General features: G+C 34.8%; 1 protein-coding gene and 1 pseudogene across 1 annotated transcript; one reads left to right on the top strand and one right to left on the bottom strand.

The window, feature by feature from the left end:
* The first annotated feature begins 8,007 nt into the window (after positions 1-8,007).
* Positions 8,008-8,490, top strand: LOC120275098 (annotated as a pseudogene).
* A 5,929-nt stretch (positions 8,491-14,419) lies between these two features.
* Positions 14,420-15,892, bottom strand: LOC120275087 (protein FAR1-RELATED SEQUENCE 5-like). The gene has a single exon (XM_039281585.1). The coding sequence runs from the start codon at positions 15,890-15,892 to the stop codon at positions 14,420-14,422; it is 1,473 nt and encodes a 490-aa protein (XP_039137519.1).
* Between the last annotated feature and the right edge of the window lie 3,612 nt (positions 15,893-19,504).

Here is a 19,504-nt window from a genome sequence, read left to right as displayed (position 1 = left end):
AATACAATATTATAAACAAGAAGACCAATATGTAACCATGAAAGTTCATCATGAACAAGAATTAAATCACACCATTATTCTACACTTAGTCAAAAGATGCATTTGAAGACCAATATATAACCATGAAAGTTCATCATGAACAAGAATTAAATCACACCATTATTCTACACTTAGTCAAAAGAAGCTGTTAGTTCCGCTGGTATGGTTTGTGAGTTTTTAGAAAACACTCAAGCACTCATAGATCTCGCACAAACCATCATAGAAAGTTCACACAATCAAAACAAGAAGGAGACACACAAAATTGGTAACCCAGTTCGGCGTCCACTCGCCTACGTCTGGGGGGCCAAGCTCGGAGATAAACAATCCACTAAAAGAGGTAAGAATACATGAGTACAAACACTTGTCACTCACTCACTCAACAATGAAGATCACTACCCTCTCTAAATTGTCTGGTGCTCACACACTTTTCTCCAAGAGTCACTCAAGAGTCACACATACAATCTACGAGCAAGGTAGCTTATATAGACGCCTCAATGTCCCAAATATAGCACATACCTCTTTTAGAATCTCCGCGGCTACTAATTTAAAAACCTCTGAAATTAGTCATGTGCAACTCCTGTTGTAACATAAGTTGCAACATGGTCTCATCTGCGACTTGATCGAGTTACAGTTACGTTGCGGACGACCTCAAGACCCATCAACCTCCCGGTCAGTGCTTAGTCCGAGTCGATGCGACCAAATCTCCCGATCCCGACTGCCGGCAACTAGCCTACTTCCTCAGCTCCTCATTACGCAGTCCCCTCGCAAGGGGCGCACGTCCTTGTGCGTCTTCATGAAACTTGCCAAACTTAGTCTTCAATTCACCTAAATTTGGTCTTCAAAGATTCTCCAAACTTGATCTTCAATTCACCCAAGTTTGGTCCTCAAATCTTGCCGTTAATAGATTTCAATCAATCCTCATCAAGGATTCTTCAAATCATATCTTCAATTAATCTTCATTCACACCATGAATAGATCTTTCCTTAATTAAGCTCCACCATATTTAGTCTTCAATCAAATCTCTCTAAGTATGGTCTTGATATGATCTTGTCTTCATGTTTCCAAGAATAATTCCATCAAGATCTTCAAGATATTTGGCTTGCACTCCAAGTCTCCATGCCATGTCACCATGCTTTCCACGTCATCTGCCTTGGTGTCAAATCATGCCAATTTAAATAGTGAGGTTGCACTAAATGAAGCATTTGCTTTCATGAACCTGCCACCGGGCCCAATTCCTTAAGTAGTATTCTTGATATTCTCTTTGACCAACTAATGGAAGCGTTAGGTTTGCTACTTGTGAAGAGGAATATTAAGGCTTTGATGAGCCTTCATGTATATTGAGAACATATATATAAGAATACAAGATTGTATATGCCTAAGCATATTCCTAGATCCTTATATGTACCGTTAGCTAAATATAATTATACCAAATATAAATATGACAATTATACAAAATTGAATAAATCAAGGAGACCAAATATAGACACTAACAACTTGGTACCATTCATATATTGCAAGGATGGTTAATTTTAATGATTGGAGCTTTGATTCAGGACTGCAACTGGTCCTACAACTTGATATTATTGACCAGTTTGGTTTTTCTGATGAAGTTTTTCCACTCATGAAAACCAATCATCTTATAATTATTAAGACAGTAATATGTTGTGTTTATTAGTTCTTGGTTTATGTAGTTCAGCTAAGTTTGAATAAACTGAAAGTGAATTTTGTCATCAGTGTATATATATATATATTGTATTAAAAATCTTATTTATAGAACTTAGGCATCAAAGTAATTAACTAATCCTGTGAGAAACTCAATTTCACATTTACAAGATATATATTTTATATGTTCCATCAGAAACTCTAGGCATCTATGCCTCATCATCTTCTCTAATCTTCACAGTGCATCATACATTTGATTATCTTATGCATATCACATTTGCTTGATAATAATTAAACACAAATGTGAACCCAGGATGATAAACTAAAGACAGAGATGGACGAATTTGATTTAATACTAAATAAATGCCGATTGATTGAAATCATGCATTGAAGACTTTGAATTTAACAACTGGCTTGGGCCCAGCCAAAGGAACATCGAGAATTAAATATAGTGTGGCGGCTGCTACAGTAACATCAAGAAGGTTTCGCTGCAGTGTCATGTTCTACAGTAGACATTCATTATTTTTATAATATTCATAACACAATGCCTACAGCAAAAGGGTATGCCTCATTAAAACTTTGCTAGGAAAACCCCAGTCAGATAAAAACCTGGCTTAGGAAAAAGAGTACACTATCCTTGGTATATTTGAGGGTTACCGCCTCATTAAAAACCTTGCCTCGGAAAAGCCCATTGCGATAAAAACCTTGGCAAAGAGAAAAAGAGTACAGTCTCCCCCTCAAATAAATAGTTTTCAACTTATATCAGAAGTATTTACATTCTTAAGTCTTCTCATCGCGATTTTATATATAAATCTTTGTTGAATGCACTTAGGGATTGATTTAGTGAATAGATCGGCTTGATTTTCATTAGATTAAATCTTTTGAACTTCTATGATGCCTTCTTTTTGGAGGTCATAGGTGTAGAAAAACTTTAGTGAGATATGTTTCGTTCTATCACATTTAATATAACCTCCTTGTATCTGAGAAATACAAGCACTGCTATCTTCATAAATTACTGTAACATTTGTTATAGCAGTTGGTAATTTGCATGACGACTGTATATGACCAATCATAGATCACAACCACTGGCATTTTCAACTTGATTCATGGGGAGCTAGAATTTCAGCATGATTTGATGAAGTAGTTGTAAGATTTTGTTTTGTGGAATGCCATGAGATAACTGTACCATTGTAAGAGAATATGTATCTAGTCTGAGATCGTTGTTTGTGGGGATCAGACGGATACCCAGCATCATTGAAGAATGTGAGATTGGATGAAGATTTATGTGGATAAAATAAGCCTAGATTTGTAGTTCCTCATAAACAACATAGCACATCCTTCACTCCTTTTCCAATGTCTTTGTGTCGGTGTAAAGTTGTGTCTTACCAGAAAATTTACTGCAAAAGCTATATCTGGTCTTGTATTATTTGTAAGATACATTAATGCGCCAATTGAACTTAAATACGGAGTTTCTAGACTAAGAATAATTTCTCCTTCTTTAGGCGGACGAAATGGATCTTTCTAAACATCAAGTGTTTGGACAACCATTGGAGTACTTAATGGATAAGCATTCTCCATATTGAATCTTTTCAGCACCTTTTCTGCATAGGTTGACTGATGGACAAATATTCCAGAAGATAAGTGCCCAATTTGTTTACCAAGATAGAATCTGGTCTTTTCTAGATCTTTCATTTCAAATTCCTTCATCAGATATGATGTTGTAATTGCAATTTCAGGAAGAGTGCCTACAAGGTTTAAATCATCTACATATACTACTATCACAACAAAACAGTTAATATAACTTTTAACTGAGACCATTATCCACATCCTTCCAGATTGTTTTAATCCATAAAGAGATTTCTGTAATTTAATGGAATATAAATGTTGTTGATTTGTAATGTTTGTTTTTTTATATCCTTCAATGATTTTCATATATATGTCATTTTCAAGTAATCTATATAGATATGCTGTTACAACATCCATCAAATGTATATCCAATTTATTACTTGCCACCATGGCAATTAAAAATCGAAAAGTAATTCCATCCATTACAAGAGAATATGTTTCTTCATAGTCAACACCATGCATTTGAGAAAAACCTTGAGTAACCAGTCTTTCTTTATATCTCGTAATTTTATTATTTTCATTTTTTTCTCATGAACACCCATTTATAGCCGACTGATTTATCCCATATGGTGTTGGCACTATCGGCGCAAACACCTCACGTTTTGATAGGGAATTTAGTTTAGCCTGGATAGCTTCTTTCCATTTTGGCCAATTATTTCCTTTTCGACATTCATCAATAGATCGTGGCTCTGGATCATTATCAGTATTTATTCTTATATCTGTCACCACATTGTAGATGAATATATCATTTATTTTGGTCTAATGCCGATTCATTATTTGGCCATCATCTACATAGCAAATCAAATTTTCAATATTTTCAGAAATATCATTCCCCATTGATTCTTCGTTATCATGTTCTGAGATTCCTTTTTTCATGATATTTATTATTCTGCATCCTTTATCTGGGAGCTGAATCTTTGGCGATAATTGGTCTTCCATGTTTTTGTCGTGATTTATTTTCTACTTGATTTTCTTTCAATGATGTCTTAGAAATTTCAATTCTTGCAGAAGCATTGGCAGTTGGTATATATGACTTGGTTACTATTTTAGCATCAGTGAATGCATCGGATATTTCATTTGCAATATTTTGTAATTTAATGATCCTTTGAACTTCAAGTTCATATTCATTGGTGCGAGGATCATATGTATATAATTGTCATCCATTCCAATCAATATCTTTTAGCTTGGTTTGAGTAATAATTTCTCCCCCTAATGAAGGGAATATGGATTCATCAAAATGGCAATCTGCTAATTTTGCAGTAAATACATCTTCCATTAATGGCTCTAAATATCGTATAATTGAGGGAGAATCGTAAACAACATATATACCAAGTCTGCGTTGTGAAACCATTTTTGTACGATTTGGTGGTGCTATTGGCACATATACTACATTACCAAATATTCTTATATGTGAAATATAGACCCTTTATCCATAACAAGCTGGAGTGGTGAATATTAATTACATGCAGTGGGTCGGATCCGTATTAAAGCTGCAACATACAAAATAGCATAACCACACGCACTTGTAGGCGGTTTGTCCTTAATAACATTGGATGAGTAATAATCTGGAGTTTTTTAATTAATGACTCCGCAAACCCATTTTGGGTATGTACATGAGCTACTGAATGCTCAACATGTATTCCAACTGCCATACAATAATCATAAAATGATTTTGATAAAAATTTATCAGCATTATCAAGACGAATTGTCTTTATGAGATAATTTGGAAATTGTGCTTTAAGCCTGATAATTTGTACCAATAACCTTGCAAAAACTACATTTCTTGTAGATAGAAGTGGAACATTAGACTATCTAGTCGATGCATCGATTAAAACCATAAAATACCTAAATGGTACGCATGATGGATGTATTGGTCCACATTTATCTCCTAATTCTTTCTAAAAATTTTGGAGATTCACCAGTCACCTTAGTTTTCAAAGATCTGGTAATTAGCTTTCCCATTGAGCATGCTGAACATGCATATTCATTATTTGTTAGGATTTTATAGTCCTTCAGTGGGTGTTCATGAGAACTAGTAATAATCTAGCGTAACATAATATCACCCGAATGTCCAAGTCTTTCACGCTATATTTTAAATATCTCTGGGTCATTAACCTTCCAGGTTAATACCGTATGTGATTCCATCACTTTAATACGTGTAAAATATAATCTTGAAGATATACATGGAAAGCTTTTAAGTAAATATTTTTTGTATGAAATAATTCGTGTAATATGAAGATATTCTTTTCCTTATCAACCGTCTCTAAATGATATCTATTAAGACGTATATCTTTAAAGCTGAGAAGTTTCCTCCTAGACTTAGGAGAATAGAGAGCATTTTTCATCTGCGAGGATGTTCCATTTGCCAACATCAATGCTGCTGCTCCAGAACATTCAATCAGGTATGATGACCCTGCTATTGTGGCTATACATGCCTTTCTCATTGATAAGGAGATAAATATTTTTTTTATCAAAATAGTATGCGTTATCCCGCAATCAATAATGCATTCATCATCAGCCATATTTCTAACAAAACAGAAGAAAGACATAATTTAATAAAATATAATTTAAAGATATGTTACAAAATATTCTATAAAGAAATCTGATACATCTAACTATGTATTTTTAGTAACATTTATATTATTTGTAGAATTATTCTCAATTGGATCTACTGTGAGGTTGTCAGCAAAATTTGTCTCAACATCTTTACCTTTGTTATTTTTTAGAGATTCTTGGTAAAGATAGACAAAATGATTAAGGGTCCTGCAAATTTTGGATCAATGACCTTCTAGGCCACAACGATAGTAGGTATTACTCTTTGTCTCTGACCCCATGTTGTGTCTTTATTGTTTTTATTAATGTACATCAATTTTGCTATTGCGTGGCCCGATATAATTTTGGCCCCCATCAAGATCATGTAGTCCTCGACAACCACGATATCCGTGTCCATCGTGGTTTTTAAAACCGTTACTGTGACCACGCCATCTTCTTTGCCCAAAATTAATTTCTAGTAGTGGTGTTGATTTAGATGGTTGAAATTGATGATTCTGCTTCAACAGTTCATTGTTTTCCTCTACCATAAGGAGATAAAAAATTAATTCAGAAAATTTTGTAAAATTCTTTTCTCTTTATTGTTGCTGTAATATAACATTTCGTGCGTAAAATGTTGTAAATGTTTTTTTCGAGCATCATACCTTCCGTCATTGTTTTTCCACAGAGACCTAGAACTGAAACAATTTTAAATAGCTCGGAATTATATTCTTGCATGCTTTTAAAGTTTTGAAACTTGAGACTTGACCTATCATTACATGCTTTGGGCAAGTAGACCATTCTAAGATGTTCAAATCTCTCTTTCAGGGATAACCACAATTCTTGTGGATCCTCAATGGTCAAATATTCATTCTTCAGGCCATTATCAATGTGATGCCTTATAAATATTAAGGTTTTGTCTTATTATCATCAGGCTTATTGTTATTAGCCTCAATAGTTTTGCCTAGGTTCTTTGCTTTCAAATGGAGCTTGATATCAAGGCTCCATGATATATAATTGCTCCCAGAAATGTGAAGAGCCTCGAATTCTCTTTTTGCGATATTTGCCATTAAAAATCAATCTCTATAAAATATAATAGATGACTAGAGAAAATATTAAAAATAAAATACAAATACTTGAAATATAGTTACATTAAAGTTAAATGGAAATGTAAAACAAAATTACGAGCAAATTCATGGTGATAACGTATTCTATAAGCAACTAATAACTCATCCTCAATGTAAACATATATATAAATTTCCATGGATATGTTGTAAGTATAAAGAGAATAATAAAAGCCAGAATGTTTACCAAATCACCTTTATAATTTATTTATTCTTCTTCCTTCCTTTTAACTATCTCTTCTTTTCTTCTATACTTTATAATATACAAGTGGGTAGTGGGGGGGGGAGGGGTATTTATAGGCATTCAGGATTTGAATAGACAGTTAAGATTGATTCGATCCAACGGTCCAAAATACACTGGTAGATGAAATAGTAACCTTGCTAGCGCTGCTACAGCACGACATGGCCGGTTGCTACAGTGTGGTGTTTGCTATAGTAACAACAAGAAGGTTACTGTTACAGTGTCATGTGCTATAATAGTGTTCATTAATTTTATAATATCCATAACAATGGCAACATATTCAAGTTGGAGCATTATAACTTGTCACTTGCTTTAAACCATATTTAGAAACAACAAGCGAGATGAACAGCATATGATTCCCTTCATTGATGCAGTTATTCACATGCATGACTTTGGAGTACGGAGTAAAGTTCTACCATGCATATATGTCTATTATTAAATGTTTGGAGTAGGACACTATCATCCAACACATTCATCGATCTGAGTCAAATTGACATTTTCATGCCATTCATAACTATCCATTCACATGTTTCAAGTGGAACATTATATATATATATATATATTTATCTCAGAGCCGGCTTCAAATTAAACAATTAATTAACCCAATATTGGAATATTCCTTGAAAGTGTCCTATAGATACCTACCCATACAAGACTCAACTCAAAGGTACTCATCATTACTATACATTCAAATCAAAACACTCTCCCATGGCAATGTATTCAAGTGAAGGAGTTGTATGACTAGTGTTCATAGTGCTCTTATTGCTAGCAAACATCAACCTCAGCATGCAAGCATGCAACCCCAGTGGATTCCTGATTGGCAAATCAGGACGTTGCAACACAGACTTAAATGACGAGTGTTGCAAGTCTGGGAAGAAGTATTTGTAATTCAAATGCTCTCCTCTGGTGACCGATAAAGCACAGGCAACCATGACTATCAATAGCTTTGCCCAAGATGAAGACGGCGGAGCAGAGTCGGAATGTGACGGCCGATTCTATAGTGATAAGGAATTGGTTGTCGCACTTTCCTCCGGGTGGTATGATGCTGGTAGTCGGTGCAATAAAAAGATCAAGATCAATGCAAAGGGTAAGTCTGTATTGGCCAAGGTGGTTGATGAGTTTGATTTTGTGAATGGTTGTGATGAAGAACATGACTTTCAACCTCCTTGTCCTAACAATATTGTTGATGCTTCACCGGCGGTGTGGATGGCTTTAGGAATCACCGAAGAAGATGTTGGTGAATTGGATATCACTTGGGCTGATGCTTGAAAATGCAACTATTTCCTGTCCTTAATTTGATCAAGTAATAAGTTGTCATCAACTAGAGACTTCTGGTTCTCTTTCTTTTTTTTTACTGTTTGTGTTTGTGTTTTCTGTCTTTTATTTCCATAAAGTTGTGGTTTATCCACTTTATAAAAAAAAACAATTATCATCACCTAGCTCTATTAAGTATTTAATGACTATAATGCATGTCTCCTATATTTTTCTTTGTTTGCGTCATGCTATCAAACATGTAAGGATGTGTAAGAAGGATTTTTAGACGCAAAAATTCTACAAAAGTCGCTAGTGAACAATAATAATTCAAAAGGAGATTTTAGAATGGTGTAAAAACAAAAAAGGATCAAATTATTATTCTACTTCCCAAATTCAGGTTCTTTCAGGGGCATAAAAGCAATTATCGAATCCAAAGGGCATAAAACAATTCTAACATGAACATTGAGTACTAAATCCCTCATACCTTCACATATACTTTTTCAAATCACAAAGTTCAAGATTCTAAGAAAAGTAGACACATAATATTACAACATATCCGAAAATTCACATTATTTGGAGTACTAATCAAATTATAGTATTCAAATGAATCTCTAATTATTTCTGCAGACTTAAAATTCAGACTTATCTCATTCAAACATGCATATCTCTCAATCTACATTTCTAAACTCAATGAAATTTTACTGACAATCATAAAACTTAATAATAAAAACTTTTATATTTTTCACCTCACTGAATTCAATGTCCATGATCATCCAAAATACCTATAAATCTCCATACTCTGCACAAAAATTAATACCATCCGAGATAGTTACACTAATAAGGTTATATCTCACAAACTATAGATATATAAAATCTGAAATTTTGCAGTTAATTAGGTAATATCAAAATATACAACTTTCATATAATTCTCTGTATCTAATTCATAATCATGAAAAAATTTGAAACTCTCCAAGGCCTGCAAAGAAATCTTATCAAAAGGCACTTGCATGTAGAGCCTATATCTTACAGGATACACCTAAAAAAATTCTGAAATTTGGCAGTAAGATAAACAAGATCACTGTCTAATTTTTGTAGTTTGATATCCTCCAAAATATGTCTCTAGCTCTCTCAAATTAATTAGAGATCCCTGCTATACTACTAAAAAACTTCTCAATCTAATAACTATCCTTAAATAACTCAAATCTTTCCCATAAGAAGTATGGATGGAAACATACGAATTTAACTTCAACTCTCTAATAAAAATCACAAGATTTAAAGATCCATAATCAAGCTATAAAGGAAACTCTAACCCTAACAGCATCAAAACCTAAACAATAAGAAAAGAAGAACAAGAAAACAAAATATTACCTCTGGAAAGCCCTGATGTAGAAGCCATGATACAGTGTGATGAGGAGATGGGAGAAGAAGCGGACAAGTTAGGGATAGGTGTCTCTATTTTTTTTTCTAACAAGAATGAGAAAGTGATGATCGAAGGGACGGGGTTACAGAGGAGAAAATGGCAAAAAGATTAATAATATATTAATGATAAGATCAAGGGTGGTTTAAAATTTAAAATTCAAAATGTCAAAATATAAATTTAAAAAAATGGCTTAATTGGGGGTGGGTCCACATGATACAGGAGCTACACAAAAAAGACCACTAGAGGGAAAGAACGGGCTTCCTTAGGACCCAACAAACAAACAATGAACTAGCCTGTGGTAGGATTGGTGCCTCCTCAGCAGTAGTATCCCGGCCCCTGGCCAACTGTACCCTCGAACCAAGAAACTTCAGGCTACGCTGAACAAAAGCCATGACATCTTTGAGCTTCACCTTGGTGCTATCTGTAAGAGCATCGAACCACGATAGAATTATGTGATTAATATTTAGAACAATGCATTGCATCGGCAGAATTTTAGAATTAAAGATTCGATCATTTCTAGCAAGCTAAACATTCCAAACTAACTCATTGACCACTAAATCACACACATCCGAGAAGCCTGCCTCACAGTCCTTCTCCAAGAGCACCAAATATGTTGCATCGAAATCGGCGGCTTAGGCAAGTTGAGAAGCCTATGAAAATACTCTCACACCTCCCAAACGAACGGGCAATGAATGAAGAGATGATCAATCGACACAATTCCAGAATTTAAGAATTACACGGAAAGACAAAATTACTTAACCTAATATATTTCCTAAACACACTTTCAATTTGATCTCAAATGTGAACTCAACAATTGATAAAATAATGACTAGGATGGAAGAGTTTTCACTTATTATATATAATATATTAAGTGGACATTGATTGAAATCATGCCCCATATATATATATATATATATAGAAGACTGAATTTGACAACTGGCTGGTCTGTAATTAAGATCATGAAAGGAACTACTTTGAATTCTAAGTGTAGAAGCGCCCGGTTGATTATTTCAATATTAGTGTCTATGGAAACAGAATGATTATATATATAAAATATTTTAGGTAATTTTATATGGTTTTCAGATAGAAGATTAATATCTAGTCACTTCTCTTTGTTTTTCAATTAAAAAAAATATCTAGTCACTTCAAGCCATATATATAAAGATTAATTAAGTGGATCTCATAATTAAGTAGTACTCTTGATATTCTCTTTGACCAACTAATGGAAGCGTTAGGGTTGCTACTTGGTACCATTCATATATTGCAAGGATGGTTAATTTTAATGATTGGAGCTTTGATACAGTATTGCAACTGGTCCTACAACGTGATATTGTTAAGCGGTTTGGTTTTTATGATGAAGTTTTTCCACTCATGAAAACCAATCATCTTATAATTATTATGACAATAATATCTTGTGTTTATTAGTTCTTGATTGACAGGCCGGCTCAAGGGTAAGGCCAATAAAACAATTGCTTTAGGCCCCAATATTTTTCAAGGCCTCATTTTTAGAATTTTTTTAATAATAATTTTAATTTTAATGTCTTATCTTTAGATTATTTTTTTAATAATAATTTTAATTTTAAGGCCTCATCTTTAGATTTTTTTAATAATAATTTTAATTATAAGACCCCATCTTTAGATTTTTTTTTTATAATAATTTTAATTTCAAGGCATCATCTTTAAATTTTTTAATAATAATTTTAAAAACTTAAAGTTTTGAAGAACTCCCAATAATTATCGTAATACAAAAATATTTTAATTTAATATTTAACTAATATTATATTATCTTAGCTAACTTTTTAAATTTCAAAATAATACAGTAAAATATTAAATATTTATTTTTTGATGCTTAATCAATCTCATCTTTTCTCTAATTAACTTTTCAAAATTATATTTTGTTTCTATTAACTTTTCTCATGTATTTATTTCTTCAAAATTAATAAAATATTCATTTCTTTTTAATTATAAGTAAGAGTTTGTGTACTTTTTTATATTGTTACATTTTTAATTTTATGAGTTTTGCTGATCAATTTTAAATATATCTCCTTATCTCGAATTTAGTAACATGGAGAAAGAGAAACAAACAAGTATTTATTAAAATAAAATTTAAATAAAATTTAATTTTTATAAATAAATTAAAGGGTTTATTTTAAAATTTCGCTTTAGGTCTTTAGTTAACTTAAGCCGCCCTTGTTGATTGATGTAGTTCAGCTAAGTTTGATTAAACTGAAAGTGAATTTTATCAACAAGTACATATATATATATATATAGGGATTTCATCTTGTATGGACGTCCCTAGAATTCAATTCTAGGGACGTCCTCACACAGCCGTTAGATCACAATCTAACGGCTGTGTGTGTTATTGGGAATTCATATAGAAACAAAAGGGAAAAGTTGGCTGTTGTCAGAGAGAAAAAAAGGAAAAAGGTCGCTCGCTCCCAGTCGTTCGTCTCCATCGCCGGCAGCTCCCAGTCGAGAAGCTTCATCGCATTCCTCGTCTCTCATCTCCCGCGTTCGAGAAGCTTCATCGGTATGCGAAGACCGCCTTCGATCTCAGCCTATGCTCGGGTTTCCAACCTATGCTCGGGTTTCCAATCCGATGAGCCTACGGTATGCGAAGACCGCCTTCGATCTCTTTCTGGAATGGGTTCCTGATCAAGATGGGTGGGGATGGAGGAGTTGAAGGTGATCTTTTTGTGTTTAATTCTTTGATTCATTTTTACTCTGAAAGTGGAGATTTTAAGTCTGCACAACAGGTGTTTGATGAAATACGTGAGAGAAATGTTGTATCTTGGACGAGCCTTATTGATGGCTATGCTCGTGGAGGTGAGCCTGGTAAGGCTGTTTCACTATTTTTGGATATGGAGAAGCAAGGGGAGATCATGCCCAATTCGATCACCATGGCTTGTGTGGTTTCTGCTTGTACCAAGTTGGGAGATCTTGAGCTGGGGAAGAGGATTCATGCTTATCTTGTGGTTGCTGGGATTGAGCTTAGTTCAGGATTGTTGAACACCCTGGTTGATATGTATATGAAGTGCGGGGTGGTTGAGGAAGCGAGGCGACCTTTTTGATGCATGTTTGGATAGGAATATAATACTTTGGAACACGATGATTTCAAACTATGAAAGATTGGGAATGGTAAGTGATGCTATTGGTGTTTTTCGATAAAATGCTAGTTTACGTATTGAAGCGAGACGGGGTTTACATTGTTCTTTTGCAATGTCGGCGTTTATGGAGTTAGGGTGAACTTCGTGTTGGGGAGACAATTCCATGGTTATGTTTTGCGTCATGCCCTTGATGAATGGGATGTTGTTGGTGATTCAGTTATAGACATGTACATGAAATGCGGGGAGCTTGATGCGGCTAATAAAGTTTTTGACATGATGCCGAACAAAGGTGTGGTCTCATGGAATACTCTTGTTGGTGGATGTGTTCGGAATGGTGATCTAGATGCTGCATGGAGGCTTTTCAACATGATGCCTCGCAGAGATCATGTTTCTTGGAACACTATGATCAATGCTTTGGCACAGGATAGCCAGTTTGTTGAAGCTATGTCGATCTTCAGGGACTTGCAGAAGGCTGACTTCAAGCCTGATAGTGTCATTGAACTGTCATTTATCTTTGAATTTGTTAATTTCTTTCTCTTAGAATGTCATTGAACTGTCATTTGTTATACCTATTATGAATTGATCTTTATCAATAAATTCACCCAAATGTAGCTCCTGGACCTCTTGTGCAACTTTCTCAGGAATTTCAGCAAAAGTTGATTTATTTGAAAACCTGAAGAATGAATGCACTTGCTTCATCCATTTTCTGCATTATTACCAGGTTGTATCAGCAAACCACACAAAGGATAACCTACACGTGATGAGTTGTATTGCACATATAAAATCTAGTTCTCGTGCAAATATAAAATTGTCTTCCCATGAACCATCAAAACAGAATCAACATATAAAATTCAACTGCATTTAGATAGAAATTAAATGCCATAAATCAAACTCAAGCTGAGAAAGTAATCAGATGCATCACATAAGTTTTCTAACAAATCACCTACAAGATGGAAGAGTCCTAAACACAACTTCATCATAACTTCATCTAAAAAAAAAGGCAAGAAAGACATTAAACCAACTCATGATAACATAACTTCATCTAACAGTAAGGTATATAACACACATAATTTCTTCCAAAAGTAAGGTACAAAACACACTGATGATTACATTAATCATTCATCCTATAATTAAATACAAACATTTAGCTTCAAAGAGTGATTGATTCAATAGATTCATGGTGGCCCTGCATTCACAAATAAAACAAAATATTCCATTAGTAAACAATAATGAATGACCGAAATATGGATTAAATAGATACACTACTTAGGAAAAAAATCAAAATCCAAAAACAAATCTTACCAAATGTGCATGTAGTCATGTAATGCCCCTTTCTCCCACATCTACTACAAGTCCTTTTCCTCTTAGATGATAATTGGAGGTCGATTCTAGACTCAATCCTTGTATTCACCCTTGGTCACCCTTTGCTTTTGATAGGTTTTGGATCAACAATACTAATGTGTGACCCATAGATGTTTTCTTCACTTGAGAATGGAGGCCACGAAGAGGAACCAATGACATCTTGATTTTCCTCATTTTGCCCGTCGGTGCATGATCTATGTTCTTGTACACTAGCCATTTCACCAATCATTTTGAAGATGTCATTTAGCTTAGGCATAATTTTTTCATACATCTCTTGGGATGATATAGATTGAGCAATACGAAAACACATATTTTGTGCATTCCACTTCATCAAAGGTGTAAAGGCGTTGTTGTGTGTCTCGACCATCATAACACTTGACAAATACCTTGCACCCATAGTCCAACGACATAGAACATATCTTTGGGGGATCTTTACAACCTCCTTTTTTTTAAATATTTTCAATATGTGGCGACACAACAAACCCTCTCTCTCAAATTTCTTACAAGAGCATGTAGCAAAAGGTTCCCCATCTTCAGTACAGTTTTTAATAAATACAACCATATCATTACAAATTGCATATTTAGCATGATTACCCCCATCTCGAACTCGTTCGGCAAGCATACTATCACTTTCTCGCAATTCCACTTGAAAGATATTAAACACAACTCTTGTATACACTTCTCCTGCATGTCTCTCGATTGGATGACTTGTGTGATAGTTAGGTACAGAGTTCAAAGTCTTGAAATCTTCATTTTCTTCAGCATTTCTTCGAGCAAGCAAAGCTTTATCATATTGAACAACAAACTCATCCAATGCTGTTTGAGCATTAACAAATCCATCAAAAAATGAGTTGATACTTTCACTGCGTTGTGTAGTAGTCATTCCAGCTGTGAATATATCTTGCCAATATAAAGAAACCCATTTATTTCGAATGTTATACATCTTGCTCAACCAGTGTTTTTCATCAATGTTGTATGTTGCTTTAATTTTACCCCATCTATTCTCAAATGCTTCAATAGATTCACTATGATGCAACCAGTTGTTGTATTCCCGCATAAAGCCATCTTTACTCTTCAAATCTACTAAATACTTCATTGAATTCCTTCCAATGTGCCAAGAGCAAAGTCGATGGCTAGAGTTTGGAAAAACATTTGCAATAGCCTTCCCCATAGCCAAATCTTGATCTGTAATAATGGTTTTTGGATATTTCTCTAGCATACATTTTAGCCATGCTTGGAATACCCATAGAAAACTTTCTTCTTTTTCATCGGCAATTAGAGCACAACCAAATAAAATAAATTGCATATGATGGTTAACTCCAACAAAAGGTGCAAAGGGGAAGCCAAATCGATTTGTCTTATAAGTAGTGTCAAAAATAACAACATCTCCAAATTGTGAATAGGCCATTCTAGATCTTCCATCTGCCCAAAAGACACACCTTGTTTGACCTAACTCATCAAGCTCCATATCAAAGAAGAAAAAATCATCGTTGAGTTTTTTTTCCTTGAAGAACTTGACAACAGCCATGCATTCTTGCCCAATGTTGTTCTTCCGAACTCCCCTCAAATGATTAGAACAATGAACCGGACTAATTAGTGCAGATCCCGTATTTGAAAGTGTTTCATTCAATATTCGACTCATTTGGCTTGGCCCCACTCTACTCTTATGTAATGTCTCCATCAAACTTCTACATGTATTACTAATATGACGGTGAGACCTTATCTTCAACACCTTAGATGGAGTTCTTAGTAATGGATGGTTATGTGTGTCATCAAAAGTCTTTATGGTCCATAATCCACTTTTCGTTTTTGACACTACTATTTGAGCTTTGCAATTTGTCCTTGTATCTCTATGTCTTTGAATAGTTTTTCCTAGTTGTCTTTTGTCTGTCATACATTTAGCTCCTTCTTTATCACAAACCAAGTGTCGGCATGTAATTAAATCTGAATGAGATGAACGATATACGTGGCCCCTCCTTACCCCAAAACCTCTAGACTTTGCATAATCCAAGTAATATCGATATGCTTCATCCTCATCCTCAAACTCCATGCCAACAAATGGGATTCTTACCTCCCGTTCATCTTGAGGTTGTGGACTCATTGTTATTTCTTGATCTTCTTGTGTAGTCAATTCATGTTCATCTTCATGTTGCTGGCTATCAATCTTTTGTGTCACATGACCATCTTCTTCATTTACCCCGCATAACCCAAGCTCATTTATGTCAATTTCAATATCATCAAATATTGAACTATCATGATTGCATATTCCATTTGTGATATCTTCCATGATATCCTATGAAAAACTACAAACCAATTAAAATATGTCAAAACATATATGAGAAAAATATTGATTTCTGGAATTGGAACAAATGCTATATAAACGAATTAAATCTAACACGCATTGAATGGAAATCAAGATTCTAGAGAAAAATGGAAAACATACAGAAGGGTACTATACTTGATTTATTTGTTTTATGGCATGCAAGGTGTAGTTTTGAAGAACACAGAAGTTGAAATTAACTTTGATTTTCTATGAATGGATAACATTAACTGAAGTTTTAGGTTATCTATGAATTGTTGGTTGTTGTTTTATATAACTGGTCAAATTTTGGAATCCTGCAAATGCTTGACTCTCCGTAATTGTGCAGTAATCCACGACAAGGTATGGCAATCTTTGGGTTTATGGTTGTATTTATTTGATACGAAGAACTTAAACAAAGAATTTGAGCGATCTATTCTTTTCTTTGATCTACAGACAGACACTATCATTCTAACATGCATTCCATGCCATAAAACAAATAAATCAATATTTTATTTTTAACACAAGAATGCAAGATACCTCTGAGATGGGCCGTTGATGTGTGATGCAAACCGGGCGTAGAGGGCTTGCGAACGCCTAGATCACGATGTAGACAGGACAACGACCAACCTTGCAAATGATGGAGATCGGGATACTTGAGAGATGCGAAGTTGATGTGCGACGAAAACTGGTGGTAGAGGGCTTGTGAACTGCTGGACGCGATGGAGGCCGTCAGCGGCCGGCGTTGTGAAAGATGGAAAAAGAAACGACCGTGAGTGGCCGGCGTTGTGAAAGATGGAGAAGAACGACCGTGAGCGGCCGGCGTTGTGAAAGATGGAGACGAACGACTGGGAGCTGCCGGCGATGGAGACGAACGACCGGGGGCCGGCGTTGTGAAGGATGGAGACGAACGACCGAGAGCGGCCGGCGATGGAGACGACTGGGAGCTGCCGGCGATGGAGACGAAGAACTTAAACAAACTTTTCCCTTTTTTTCTCTCTGACAACAGCCAACTTTTCCCTTTTGTTTCTATATGAATTCCCAATAACACACACAGCCGTTAGATTGTGATCTAACGGCTGTGTGAGGACGTCCCTAGAATTCAATTGAATTCTAGGGACGTCCATAGAAGATGAAATCCCATATATATATATATATATTGTATTATAAATCTTATTTATAGAACTTAGGCATCAAACTAATTAACCAAGCCTGTGAGAAACTAAATTTCACATTTACAAGAGTTGTTTATATGTTCCATCCGTAACTCTTTTCATGCATGCCATACCTCATCATCTTCTCTCATCTTCACTGTGCATCATGCATTTGATTGTCATATGCATATCACTTTTGCCTGATAATAATTAAACTCAAATGTGAACCCAAAATGATAAACTAAAGACTTGATTTAATACTAAACAAATGCCGATTGATTAATTGAAATGAAGACTTTGAATTTAACAACTGGCTTGGGCCCGGCTGGCAGGTTCATGAAAGCAAATTAATGCTTCTTTTGACTAAGTGTAGAATGGTGTGATTTAATTCTTGTTCATGGTCATGAACTTTCATAGTTATATATTGGTCTTCTTGTTTATAATATGGTATTGTATTCCTTTGAGTGGCTTCCAGGAAGCAGATTATATATGTGTGGTGTTAATTTTTTTTTTTTTTAATAAAAATGGATAAATCACTATGTTATTAAAGAAAGGGGGAAGACATGACCAATTAAAGAAAGGAAAAACAAACACCGAAGTAAGAAGAACACTCTGAGGTCTCTCACCAGTAGTGAGGTACTCAAAACAAAGAGAAGAAAGGGAAGAAGAAAACACCAAGACAAAGACTTGACCAAATAGAGGGGAAAAGACATAACACCACAGAAGACTCAAGAGAGACTAAAACATCCACCTATAATGGAAAAGAAAACTAAAGATAATCAAAACAAGAAAAAGAAAAAACACTACAGATGACTAGGAGGTAGAGGGAAGAGGTGGTATTGAACAGTCTCCATGATCAAGATCAGCATTGGAAGAAGGACTATCATGGGGGTCATCTTCCTGGGGCCTGCAAAACTGAGGCTTCTACGAAACCTAGTGAGGTTCATTATTGGAATTTTGGTATAGTTGTGTATCTGGTCCTATAACCTAGCTAATGTTGTTTAGTAGTTCCATTTTTCTTTTTGGTGATATTTTTCATCTGAAGACGAAACGATATTATTATACTAACAGTGCATTTTATCAACAGGTGGTTGTATATATATATAAAAGATTTGTTGTATCTATAGAACTTAATTTGGCATCAAATTAAACTAGGCCTGTGAGAACTGATAATGTTTTAAGAATCACTCTCAAACTCTCTCAGATGTAGATAAATGGTATGAGTAGGAAAACATGGAGTCAGACTAAATCTTCATGCATTCAAATTAAATTAAACTTCAACATTACAACTGAATTTAAAGAGTAGCAAAGTACAACTTCACAACAGGGTTGCTGACAAGTTTAAAAAATTACAGCAAAAGGAACTAAGATAAAGTAGGTGTCCAATCGGCTTCTTGGCAGGATTTGGTGTGGTCAAATCTGTTGCGTGTGAGGAAGCATGGAATTAATGTGACAATTCGTCGAACACTTGGTGTGCAATGTTACAATACCTAACAATAACACAATGAATGGGTAATGCAAGGATCACATGTAACCAATCTCACAAGAATAAAGTAAGAGACACCAATTTAACGTGTTTCGGCTAAAAGCAAGTCTACATCCACTGGAGAACAATGCTTCACTATATCATGGGGAATAACAAGAGTACAAGAGTATAAGAAATAGGCATAAAGCCACAAGAGGATTA

Source organism: Dioscorea cayenensis, chromosome 2 (genome assembly GCF_009730915.1).
Source record: "Dioscorea cayenensis subsp. rotundata cultivar TDr96_F1 chromosome 2, TDr96_F1_v2_PseudoChromosome.rev07_lg8_w22 25.fasta, whole genome shotgun sequence".
Lineage (NCBI taxonomy): Eukaryota > Viridiplantae > Streptophyta > Magnoliopsida > Dioscoreales > Dioscoreaceae > Dioscorea > Dioscorea cayenensis.
The sequence above is the reverse complement of the archived record's forward strand: the minus strand, read 5'-3'. Positions and strand labels throughout refer to the sequence as shown.

What these genes read in the sequence shown, in the direction of transcription:
- LOC120275087 (XM_039281585.1), bottom strand. Translation starts at nt 15,892, where the DNA reads ATGGCTGTTGTCAAGTTCTTCAAGGAAAAAAAACTCAACGATGATTTT.